Consider the following 13,015-nt stretch of genomic DNA (forward strand, 5'->3'; position numbering starts at 1 on the left):
GTGAGTCCAGCCTTTCCACCCCCAGGTCATCTAGAGAAATTGCGCCTTTTGTCGCTGTGATAACTGGAGACATCAGAGCTACATGCTAGTTGACCTTGTCCTGAAATATGTAGAGGTTGTTGGTGGCAGCCACAGCGATGATGTTCTCGTGGGGGTGCCATGCAGTGTGTAGGATCTTCTTACTGAAGTCCAGACTGTCTACACTGATTTCGTCTTTCCGACGCTTGCCGCCAACACAAACTTTGCGTGGTTTGAGGATGGCTCTCGGTTTGCTGTTCTCCCGCGAGGCCTCGAGAGTCACATCACGTTTAGTGTTCCGATCGAACATACGGAAGAAATTGTTGTACGACCCTGTCATTAGGACACTAATGGGAAAGAAAAAACGACAATTATTAGTTCTTATTACCTGAATTCAGCACCATACGGTCCAAAATCAATTTGGAAAATCTGGTGTGACGGGTGTCCAAACCTGCTCCTGGAAGGCCACCTTCCGTTAGAGTTTTGCTCCAACCCTAATTAAACATCTGAACCACTAATCAAGGTTTTCAGGATTACTCAAATGTTCCAGGCTAGAACTATGCTTTGGAAAGTGGACATCCAGGAGAAGGACTGGACACATCTGCTTTTGACAAACCTGTCAGTTCCATTCCAGACACATTCAAACTTGTCGAAGATGCAGTCATTTTCATACAATGAGCATAGCTTACTCCTTAGGTAGTCATGAACCTGTCAGAGACAAAACCGAAAGCACAGATTATCAATACCTTTTGAAGTATTTGACCGAAAATGACAATAAAACTTATGGCATCATCATAAACCCATAATGACTGTAGTCATTGGTCATGGGTCATGGGTCATGGTGTTATCTGCAGAGCCAGTACCTGGTAGGTTTCCAAAGGCTTGCTCTCCATGTTGACGTCCCACACCTTCACTGTGAGATAATCACGAGTCATCAAGTAGCGTCCACTGTGGCTGAATTTCACGTCTGAAATAGAGGAGATGATCTCCGAGAAGAAGGAGCGATTACTGGGGTCTTCTGGTTCCTCAAATACTGATAGGGAGAAACAAGAGGATACAGGTTAATATTTCAGGAGCAGAATTGGGGCCTTGATCTTGTGGTCTTAGGCTCGCCACACACTAAGATTTTAAGCCCAATTTTGGATCTGATTTGCAACACCCAATGATCTGGGGGTATGGCCTAATTCAAGGCTTCTAGCAACCAACTTTCTTGTCCAATTGTGTGGTGTCATTTTGAATATTTTACTGCGCCCAATCACACCGATGCCCGCACGATTCCAAATCTTCATCAGGCTGCCTCTGACATGATACCAGCGAAAGCCAACGAGAGCGAGCAAGCTTCACTAACCAGATGTTGTGTGCTTGAATAGCTGAAAATTGGCAGCCACAAACATGCCACGAAAAGTGGAGTATTGAGAAAGATCGCCCAAAGTCTTTTAACCTCTTTTGTTTTTCTTTTCTTTTGTGTTTCGAGTACCTTTCTTGATCTTGAGAAGTTCAATGCCCTCACTGAGCCATCAGTCTTCATCAAAAATAACTTGTGTTCCGAAGATGAACGAAGGCCTTACGGGAACGTAGAACGACATGAAGGTGACTAATAAATGATATTATTTTCATTTTTGGGTGAACTAACACTTTAAGTCGTGTTTGATCTCATGAGTTTCTGTGAGATCTCGTCTCACTGTGAAAATGTTTACAATCAACAGGAGTATGTGGTCTCACGGTCCGGACAAATCTTCTAATGTTTGCATTCAGTGGATTATAATGCTAAAAATCAGTTGAAACTGCCCTTATCTCTATGGTTTCCCACCGTTTTAAAATCAGTTAAGATTTGAAAATCGTCTAGTGTGTGGCCAGCCATAGTCTTGAGACCTCTCATGTCCTTTTGCCCTCATGTCTGGATCACATTACTTGGTGTCTGGGTCTGGATCTTGGTGTAGGTTTAGGGCAGGGGTGCCAAACTCAGTTCCTACAGAGTTTAGCTCCAACATACATACCTGTAGTTTTCAAAAAAGCCTGAAGGAATTGATTAGGACTTGATCAGGTGCATTTAATTAAGGTTGAACCTGTGGGTTTGACACCCCTGGGTTAGGGTCTAAGATAAGACTGCAGTCATTTACAGTGTCTTAAAGGTTATAATTACCTCAACCACAGGCCAGCATAACATTTTAACTGATTTTAACAGATAATTTGCATGAATCTCATGGCTCCAAATGGTCGCCTAGCTACAGTGTCCTATGCCCTCATTCACTATTCCCTACATTACTTCACTAATATAATCCACATGAAGGAGTGAATGAAAACGAGTGAGTGAATTCAGACACTAAGTGCACTGGAAGGGCTGCCGCTTTTGCTTCGTTTTTGCGTGCCGTTTAATAATCATTTGAAACTTAAACTTGCAGCTCCAGTAGTAAGATGAAAAGGTGTATCTTGAACTCTGCCATTAAAACTATGTATAAACCTTAATTAAATCACTTAAAAATTAATTATAACTGTATGATATTACGCTGTTGCCACATTGGACCAGCGGTTTGGAAAATGGATGGATGATTTAGCTCCAGGCACCATCTTCTAGCAAGATGCGGGAATTCATTCAGCACGTGACTCTCAAAGTGCATGGGTATTTTCTAGCCGTTGAGCGTACATCAGTTATACACTCATTGCGGTACATTGTGGGAATCAATATGGTTTCTGACACTGATAGATATGGCTGTCCCATTTTCGGACACAACCCTAGTGTTTGAAAATGACATCTGCTATCCAATCCTGCTCCTTGAAGGCCTCCTAATCAAACACACCTGTATCAACTCATCAGCTTGTTAATAGACTCTGAAATGGTTGTGCCAGACAAGTGAGACATCCAAAAGGTCTGGTCGTGACCCAAACTCTAGGAAATTTCATACCGGTTTAAACATTTTTGGCTTAAATCAAGACCTTGTGAAAAATACCAAATGCCTGCAACAAGTTAGCAGACTCAATGAACAGCTCATCTCAGACAAAAGATAAAAAAAGTGAACTCACATTTAGAGTGGTTGTCACAAAGTGCGGAGGTTCTCATGTCGCACAATCTTATGGAGCCCTTGCTGCTACTGTAGACAAACGTGTTGCATTGGTTAGGGTGAAACTCAGCCGCTGTGATCACCTCGGTCAATTCTTCCATGTTGGCTGGCTTTATGTCCACAATATCTGAGCAGGCAGAGTGAAGGATCCACAATCCTACATTTCACACACTTGAAGCATATTCCCCATGAATCATCAAATCCCTTTCAATAAATTGCCTGCTTGATTCATGTGTCTGGCTCTATATATAGTGGATTGCTTCATATCTACATTTACCAAATAACTGGATGAAACAGCAACTGAGAAAATCTTTCAGGCTAAATTTCTCCCAGGAGAATCTGATATCTGTGCTTTCAGAACTGGCTTATGTCAAAAACGCCCAATAAAAGCTCCAGGAGCCATACATATAAGATTACGTCCATCCGTTTGGTGTTGGGTAGTGACAGGTTATCCATCACGACATGCTGCGAGTGACCTTTGGCAAATGACAGGCTTTCTCCAACTCCCATGAGCAACTCCACAGAATCACCCATACAGACAGTCCACAAACTCCTCAATCTCAGCTCTGCAGGGTCCTTAAGAACAGTAATCAATAATGATCAATAGGGATGCGTGCCTGTGTAAGCTGGACACTATTTACCTTTGGGAGGGCGAAGCAGGGGTCAGGATTAGTGGCAGACACTTGATAAAGGGTAATGTACATCACAGAGGTGTTATCTGTCAGAATTAAGTGACAGCAGAGACAGTCTGCAGGTGGTTTATTGGGTTTGTTTGCTGGTTTAGCTGAATCCCTTTGTTCTTCATTTAGTAGCAAAAGCCTGTATGTATTTATTGTGTCTGGATACATAGTGACTTCTGGGAAAATAAAGCGATAAGGTAGGGCATTACAGGGCTCCAGACTGTGACCATTTTTCCTTCTGGTGAAACCAAAATTTTGTTAGCGGTCGCGCTGGCGCCACCACCAACATCAAATGGCAAAAGAAATGAAAGCGGAATGAAACTGCTCTACTCATTTGTGCTTTACGGACCATTTATCGGTTACAACCAATAATAGACATGTGAGTACAGTGGTTCAATATTAATATTATAAAGCGACGAGAATATTTTTGGAGCGGCAAAAAACAAAACAAAATGACGGCTTTTTTAGTGATGGTCGATTTCAAAACACTGCTTCCGGAAGCTTCGGAGCGTTATGAATCAGCGTGTCGAATCATGATTCGGATCGTGTGTCAAACTGCCAAACTACTTAAATCACGTGACTTTGGCGCTCCGAACAGTTGATTCGATATGCCGATTCATTATGCTCCGAAGCTTCCTGAAGCAGTGTTTTGAAATCGGCCATCACTATATAAGTCGTTATTTTGTTTTTTTGGCGCATCAAAAATATTCTCGTCGCTTTATAATATTAATATTGAACCACTGTACTCACATGAACTGATTTAAATATGTTTTTAGTAAATTAATGGATCTTGAGAGAGAAAATGTCATTGCTCCCTATGCAGGCCTCATGGAGCCATCAGATTTTATCAAAAATAATCAAAACTTTTATCTTAATTTGTGTTCTGAAGATGAACAAAGGTCTTACGGGTGTGGAACAGCATGAGGGTGAGTAATAAATGACAGAATTTTCATTTTTGGGTGAACTAACCCTTAAATGTTTAGAAATTATGAATGATGATGCTGCCCTCAATCTGGAGCCTTGAAAACTTAAAATAAAACTGCATATTGTAATTTTGGTTAAAGTTAAGGCATTTGTCAGTAATATAGTCAAAACGGGGAAAAATGTAAATAAGGGTTGATTTAAGGTGTGCCACCAAATTTTATGCTTCTATGCTCCTAAAATTATCAGTAAGGGGCTACAGTGCTCCTAGTAAAAAAGTTAGGTTGAGGAATGCTGTGATATATGATGCAAAAAGGCTTAACTTTTATAATATTGCACTTTGCATCAATTCCTCCATCAAGTAACAAGCCTATAGTTCATTAGCCAAACTGTATGTGTTATCATAGATATGTTTACTTGGCACATTACTTAAAGTATTCAATTTTTAAAATTTGAATCTTCTAATAGGTCTCCGGTTCAAAGCCTGGCTGAGGCCTTTCTGTCTGGAGTCTGGTTTGGTTTAATTCAAGTTAGACTGGAAACAATAAATTGCTTGGAGGTTTGAGTGTGAATGTGTGTGTCCTTTTCTGTTAGCCATGTAATGGATTGGCCATTGGTCCAGGGTGTTTCCCTCGCTTCGCCCCGAGGTGCTGGGATAGGCTCCAGCAACCCTGTGACCCCACATAGAACAAGCAGTTTAGAGAATGGAGAGATAGACTGTTCTAATTTGATGTTAGAGCTTGAACTAGTTGCTTCTGAAAAGGTAACAGTTACTATGAATTAATTATCTCAATTCTTTTAATATAATGACAAAAACAGAAACCCAACATTTTTCAGACATGCAACCATCTAAGATTGTCGTCAACCATCTGCCTGTAAAAGGATACTAAAGCTTCGGTTTGTGATCTCCAAATTCCACAGGTTGATCCTCAGGTCATCTGTGGACATGTATGTTTCATAGTCACTGTTGACAGAGATGGAGTTGATGTGATAGGTGTGAGCATTAGAGAAAATGCGACGAGGTGTTGCCTCCACCATCAAGTCCATGGGTCTCAATACAGGCACCTGAGAGGAGGAGAAAGACATATGGTTAGGAAACGAGACTTATAAATAATAAATATCAAATTAACATTTGTGAAGATCACTTTTCCATTGCTCACAGAGGTAGCGCCGACGTTACACAACATATGCATGGAAAAAAATCATGTGGATAATATAATACTGTCAAGGGTTTCTATGCAGAAACAGATTTTTTTGCATCAAATCTTTTACTATTTTTTTGTATTCTAGCTCTGCTGGAACACTGTATTGACCAATCATCATGCAGGGCCAAACCTATCCATTTTATAAATTGTAATTACATCGGTTACCCTGTCCTTTGGTATCTACTGGCATCTACTGTACATTGACCACTGAAAAATGCTATACAACATATGTTATTGTTATTTGCTCTGTTCAACTGCAGGTGCTGTATGGTATCTGTGGGGTTTTTTTTTAAAGAGATGGTCTTTTGTCAAGATCTGAAGACATGTGGAGTCTAGCTCCCACAATACAGTGTGGTAATAGGAGGCACAGGTCTACAATCTCTTTAATGATGACTAATCTAAGGGCTGATGCTCCTACATGTGCTTCATGGGAGGGGAATTGCGTCGCAGTCAGTGTCCGACTCCCCATGATGTTTTTCATATGCGCAGCCCTCCACTAATGACAGAAGTGGCACGGCAGACATGTCCTACTCACTACAGAGATGAGGAACGCTTATCATCGAGCAGTGGGAGGTGGAGGAGGGGCACACGCTACCAAGGCAGGTCATTATCACCTAACACATGGGAACTCCATCTTTTATTTCCGCTAGAGAATGGGGGTGGGGTGAGGGATGTCTTATTGTTGATGTATACCTTTGAAATACATTTTCTACAGCCTTTACCATTTATAATTAATTTTACATAAAATATGTGAAAGCAGGCCAGAGTTATTTCACAAAAAAACAAATTTAATTTTCATGTCATATTTCACTCTAAATAGGAAAAATAAAGAAAATAAAGCTTTTTTTTTTTTTTTTTTTTGGAGAATTCAGATTTGTTCCATTGTGACTCTAATTTGGTCTTTCAGATTTCCGGTATGTCCTCTACTACCCTACATGTGCTTTCAATAATAAAATTAGCCCATGGAGCATAGCTTCATGAATTCAGTTGACAGGACCTATCGAGACTGATTGAAGCTATTATCTCTCAATCAAGCGTTAATTGAGTTTGACTGTTGGGATATTCAGTCACTAATCATAAGAGGGGGTTGGATTTGTGGGTACACTATATTAACACATTATACATTATTCATATCTTTTGCATTGCTGATTTAATGTTAATACAGAAATCATAAATCAGCATGGATTCTGAGAGTATGTTGAGTAGTACGTATTTTTCTTTTAGCACAGACCATTGCTGGCCTACTTATTTCTAAAAAACAGAACAGGGTAGCATTTCCCAAAAGCATCGTAAGTCTAAGTTGATCGTAGTTCCACTGCCACCAATGGCTTATTTTATGCATTTTGGCAGATTCTTTTATCCAAAGTGACTTACATTGCATTATACTATACATTTGTATCTGAGTATGTGCAATCCCTGGGATCAAACCCATGACCTTGGCATTGCTAGTGCCACGCTCTAACCACTGAGCAACAGGAAAGCTTAATAATCTTTTGGGAAACACTGCCCAGAATGACACAGTTATGTTAAACTGATTGATTTTTAATGATTGTTAATGAATTCAGGCATGCTACTCTTTTCACATACAGTGAAAGACAGCTGCTTTGTGCTGCACAAATGTGACTTCCATGCGTTGCGGTTTTTCATGTTTGGTTTCAGTAACTTACAGTGATGGAGATATGAGCTGTGTGTGATGTGAAGGTTTAAATCCAGTCACTGTTCCATTGGAGCTGCTCCCATCAGTTTTGTGTTCTACAGACGACTCAAATTGTCCGTTCTCCACCCAGATATATTCAAAAATATATCAGAAGTTAATGAAGATGTGACCAAATTGACGAATGCTTAAGACTTTTCAGTTTTATGGAGGTTGGCATCTTTGATATTACTTTGGTCATTTTCATTATCGTTACTGGTAAGAGAATAAGGGCTTGACACCTGTATAGCACGTTCATAGACAGTATTCGAGAAACTGCTGTGTGAATGGGACATTTCGAGACTCACACGTGTAAGTAAATGGGGTTGTCAATCCCAAAAACTGACAGTGTGAATGTGTAGCCATACTGATTTTTGCCTACTATATAGTAGAGCTGCACGATTAATTATTAAAAGGTTGTGATCTCGATTCAGACACCCACGCAATCTCATTTCTAAATGACAGCGATTCGCCTGTGTTTGTTAAACTTTTGACAAAATCACACCAGAACATTCAAATCTGTGTTCGCAGTGCCAGTGAGCCAGAGAGAGCAGTTGTCTAGGTATGAAACAGCTTTACAAACAGTCTTTTCAACCACACAGTATGGTTATTTCTGTGTTACAACAATTCAGATTCGTTCAAAAAAGCTGATTCATCCAGCAATGAAACGATGAAACATTCATTCAAAATTAATAAAAAAAATAAATAATAATAATTCATTCAAATTAATTAAACATTTTAAATAGACTGCATTTAGCATTTTGTCAGAACCTCTAGTAAATTACATGTCATTTTGTTTAGTTGTCCAGAATTGTGATCTCTGAAAAATCATGATTCTCAATTTATCTAGAATGGTGCAGCGCTACTATATAGGACAGTATGCATATTCAGATATAGCCATTCCCTTTTTTATTCCTGAATGAATTGGTTAAGTGAATAATTCAAAGATAGTCACTTGTTTTATTCCTCAATGAATCAGCATCTTTGAACAAATCAGTTAAGTTAATCATTAACAACTCATTCATAACCTACTGTTGTAACAATGTAACTTGCAGAAAGAGTCACTGAAAAATCCCCACCACTAACGCCTACACGAAGGTCAGCGTACAGTGCGCGTGACCCGAATTACGCCATCAGAAGAGTGCACTGCTAGATTTTTGTAACCGCGCGTACTTTGTACGTGTAGGTCGCACATGCGCATTTCATTTTTTTGCAGTAATTAGTTTATCCACAAGGTGGCAACCATGCCCTGGGGGCATCGATTCACAAGGTAGTCAAAGAAAACCTGCATAAACACAACAGAGTGGAACGCATGCAAGCTACAGCGACAATGGAGGCTTACATAGATGAGAGATTGTGTGAAGAGGTTAGAAAGTATCCTCATTTGTACAACCCTAGCATGAAATAATACAAATATATTTACAAAGGTTGCAACTTGTGGCAAGAGATTGCTCAAAACCGTGCATGCGTCAAATACCTGTGTACGCATATGAGTCAAGTGATGTATACTTTGCAAGGCTGTGCAATCGACTGTGTGCTTACACTAGCGTACACGTAAAAAAACTAAGTATACCCAGGGCTTAATGCACAGACTGACTGTCTGAAACAAGAAAACAAAAATCCGTGGACTAAAATCGAGGAGCAGATTTAATTCTATGGGGTTCAGTATAATAACAAAAATGCGATATATATATATATATATATATATTTTTTTTTTTTTTGTAGAAACACAAAAACATATGCATGAGAACAATGAACAGATCTTCTGAAACCCTTTCACACTAAGCCACTGGAAAGTATAATTTTTCTACTAGGCTCCTTTTCTTAGCCTAACAAAACCAAACTGCCGACATGTTTCTTTGTCTTTCAGTTAAACACAAAGCGTACATGTCTTCCTAAAGATGTCTCAGATTCACGGTTTTATTGACAGTGACAACCCCCTCCCCCCAGCAGAAACAATTTTGCTGGGTGAATCCCCTCATGTTTGGAGTGCAGACACAGATGAAGGCAGTAAACACTCGCTAGCCCCTCATCGCTCTGGATAGCAGTTGGGGCAGATGTATCCTGTGGAGTCCCTGCGAGGGATCCACCCTCACCTCCCCCTTTATCTCCTTCTCCTCTCTGCTCAGTCTGTGCAAAGTGATAAATGCCCTGATTTTGTACACACACACACACACACACAGACATTTGGGAGAGGATTTCAGCTCTCTGTGCTCTGGTCTCCAGAGGACTGCAGTGTTAGTTAAGGAATAGGTGATGGAACTGCTGCCCTGAACACATTACAGCCGTCTCAAGAACACTCTCCTAAATATATCCCCTATCCAGAGCCACCATTCCACTGTATCCTCAAGAGAAAGAGAGGTGTAAATTCATGCTAAATAATTAATGGATGCAGGTTGAAATACCTGGAACTGTCCCAGATTTGGTAACCCATAATAATTACATTTACAGTTTTAATCAACTTGCATTCAAAATTTAGATGTATACTTTTTAGCATGGGCGTTTCCTCCGAGGAGGCAACGGAGGTAGTGCCTCATCAAAAAAAAAAAAAAAAAAAAAAAAAAACTGGATGAGAAAAATCAATATAACAAAATGTGAAATTAAAAAGTGTAAAAGTCACTAATTTTTATAAGTAACACCCACAGGTAAGGTTACAGTGGGAGGCTCACCTCCCTTGATCCCAATGAGTTAAAACAGAACCCCTAAAGCGAGCGGTGGGTTTGGTAGGGGGTAATTGAGAATGAATGTGAGAAAGTCATGTGTGAGAAAGCAATGCCTCCATCGCGCTATGATCGGCTATGATCAGTTGTGACTGGATATCATTGGTTCGTGCGATAAATCCCGCCTTTTGTTTTCGTGCGAGTTCTCGTCGAATCGGCCTGAATTAAGACAACAATGGCGTTAATGGAAGACTAATTAAAAAGTAAGTAAACAACTGTCACTTAGATATCACCGCTTTATGTCACGTCAAAATCAAACTTAAAATGGCCTGAAAACATGATAACTGCAGGGGTTTTAGTGAGCAATCAGCTTAATGAAATTAAAAGGTACATCTTCTTGTCGGTGTCTGTGACCAGTGTGTACAAGCTTGATGACTGCTGAAAATCAGATGACTATTTACCATTTTATATATATATATATATATTATATTATATATAATATTATATATATATCACAGGTAGTCCTGCCTAGAAACCCAACACTACTGTTAAACCAAAAGTTGACATGTCGGCCCGATTGTGAAAGCAACCAGTGAATGGATTTGATTTCTTATCCTCCAGCATTCAAGACTGATCCAGGACATCTGTTCTTTTGGCAATAATTATATGAGAACCTACAGGGCATTAACAGTTACTATAAGCTTTGTATAGTTTATTACAATTCAATGAAGCCTGTGAATTGCATCTTCTGCTCCCTTAATGTGATTTTAAATCGACCTCCTAAGCCACCCATTACATGAGGGTCAATCCGTCCCCAGTGAAGAAAAAAAAAAAGCATCATTCTGCGATGACGGGATTAGAGTACAACTGGGGTTGAATATTGACACCTTTCTGAGTGGATGACTGCTGGGTAAATCAATATCGTAATTACTGAGAAATTCTCAAACGGAAAATCTTTTAGTACAGTCAAGTAGTTGGATGAAGGCAAAACTATATTATACTATATTTACCTGGTGCAATTAATACATTTCAATCAATTAATTAATATTTAACAATTTACAATTGTTATTTATGAATTACGATTCAAATAATTCAAACTTGCGTTGTCCTAAGGAGAGCCACAGCTCAGTGTTTTGGAGCACCTGGTCCAACAAGGCAATGCATAATTAAAAGAGTTTAATTACACTAACATTTCCTCAAATGCCCCACATCAGGGAAAAACTTCTGTGCATTTCCGAGTGTTGAATCAGCTGCCTAAAAACAACTGGGGTAAAGCCCCGTTCACACCGCCGGGGACTTTGTTGCTGCATGTGGCTAGTCTCTGTACAGTACAGACGCTTGTGGGAGTTCCCAGTGCTGTCACTCTAATGTTATTGGTAGACTGCACGTCTGGCCATATCTTTAGAAAATGTAATCACAAATGATAAATAAAACAAAGATATCATTATAATTTGACTAGGAATTAACCTTAAAAGAATGAAAAGTAGCATTCTGCTGTTAGAGAGTGTTGTTTTATAAATTACAGCAGTGCTAAATGCATTAAAATATTAACTAGATTAACGATCAATTAATCAACTAATTAAAATCACTCATACTCTCAAAAATTACTAAAACATAATTCGAATTTGACAAATAATCAATTTTCTTGTCCCTAATAATCAACACTATGTAGAGGAAACTGTAATATGAACTGCAGCAGTGATAAACTGTTCACTGCATCATATAATTAACAACACGAACAATCAATGTATGAATCAAACTCACTAAGACTGCCGATATCCATTTATGTGGTTACAGTCAAATCATATAAAGGGGATCTATAATTCCCCTTTTACAAGATGTAATATGTAATATATATTTCTGGCATCCCCAGAATGTGTCTGTGAACAGCCCCTATTTGGGTGTGAGCAAAAACACGTCATTTTTGAGTGTGTCCCTTTAAATGCAAATGAGCTGCTGCTCCCAGCCCCCTTTCCAGAAGAGGTCAGAGCTTTAACAGCTCGTGCTTTGGTTACTCAACAACAACAAAGCTGGAGAATCTCACACAGCCCAAAAAGTAAATTGTGTACATGATTTAGCAAATCAAGAAAATTAATTAGTAAATTGTTTTTTTTTTTTTTTTTTCCTGGATGTCATGTGCGGGGCTCAGTACAAACTAGGGCTGAGTAAACAATATCGATTTCTCGATTATAATTGATTCTCATTTTTACGAACCAATATCGATTTTTAAATCCCAAGAATCAATTAGTCTAGTCTGTTCTCAGCTGATGAATGAACAGAACATGTAACGCGCTTCCCATCCAATAAATCTCAATAATCTTTGTTACTTTTGATATGAAGCAAAGTCACAGATTTTCAAATGACGTCCATCTTATTATGAGATTCAAAAAATAAATACCTTGTTGGCGCTGTTTAATGTGGCGTGACAGATCGCTTTAGCGCCTCAGTTAAAGAGAAGCGGCAGCATGTGAACATCCTCTCTGCTTTAATACCAGTTACAGCGAGAAATAAACATGAATAAACATCTGAAGGTATGTTAAAAGATATAGTACAACTTACCGAAATCCGTATCATGTCTCGTGTAATCGCTCAATCAGTGTTTCAACCGCGGAAAGACATCAATAAAACAGCTTGTAAACAAAGTCACGTAACGTCACATTTACCTCAGAAAAACATATTCAGTGAACATAAACTCATTAGTCAGCTAGAAAAGTGTACTCTAGAAAGCAGCATTCTGATAAATATAGCTATGCACCGTTACATATTCATTACAATGTTC

The 13,015-nt window shown here is 39.2% G+C and overlaps 1 protein-coding gene across 2 annotated transcripts in view; it reads right to left on the reverse strand.

Annotated features, from left to right (window-relative positions):
* Nucleotides 1-85: 85 nt before the first annotated feature.
* The window catches only part of ppp2r2bb (protein phosphatase 2, regulatory subunit B, beta b), a 90,193-nt gene continuing 77,263 nt past the window's right edge, over nt 86-13,015 (reverse strand). For both annotated transcript variants that reach the window (XM_067375771.1, XM_067375770.1), the window contains exons 5-9: nt 5,566-5,743; nt 3,040-3,204; nt 882-1,051; nt 635-726; nt 86-365 (exon numbers count right to left, since the gene is read on the reverse strand). In XM_067375771.1, coding sequence (XP_067231872.1) covers nt 86-365; nt 635-726; nt 882-1,051; nt 3,040-3,204; nt 5,566-5,743 — 885 coding nt within the window. The remainder of the gene's footprint in view (nt 366-634; nt 727-881; nt 1,052-3,039; nt 3,205-5,565; nt 5,744-13,015) is intronic.

This window comes from Chanodichthys erythropterus, chromosome 22 (genome assembly GCF_024489055.1).
Source record: "Chanodichthys erythropterus isolate Z2021 chromosome 22, ASM2448905v1, whole genome shotgun sequence".
NCBI lineage: Eukaryota > Metazoa > Chordata > Actinopteri > Cypriniformes > Xenocyprididae > Chanodichthys > Chanodichthys erythropterus.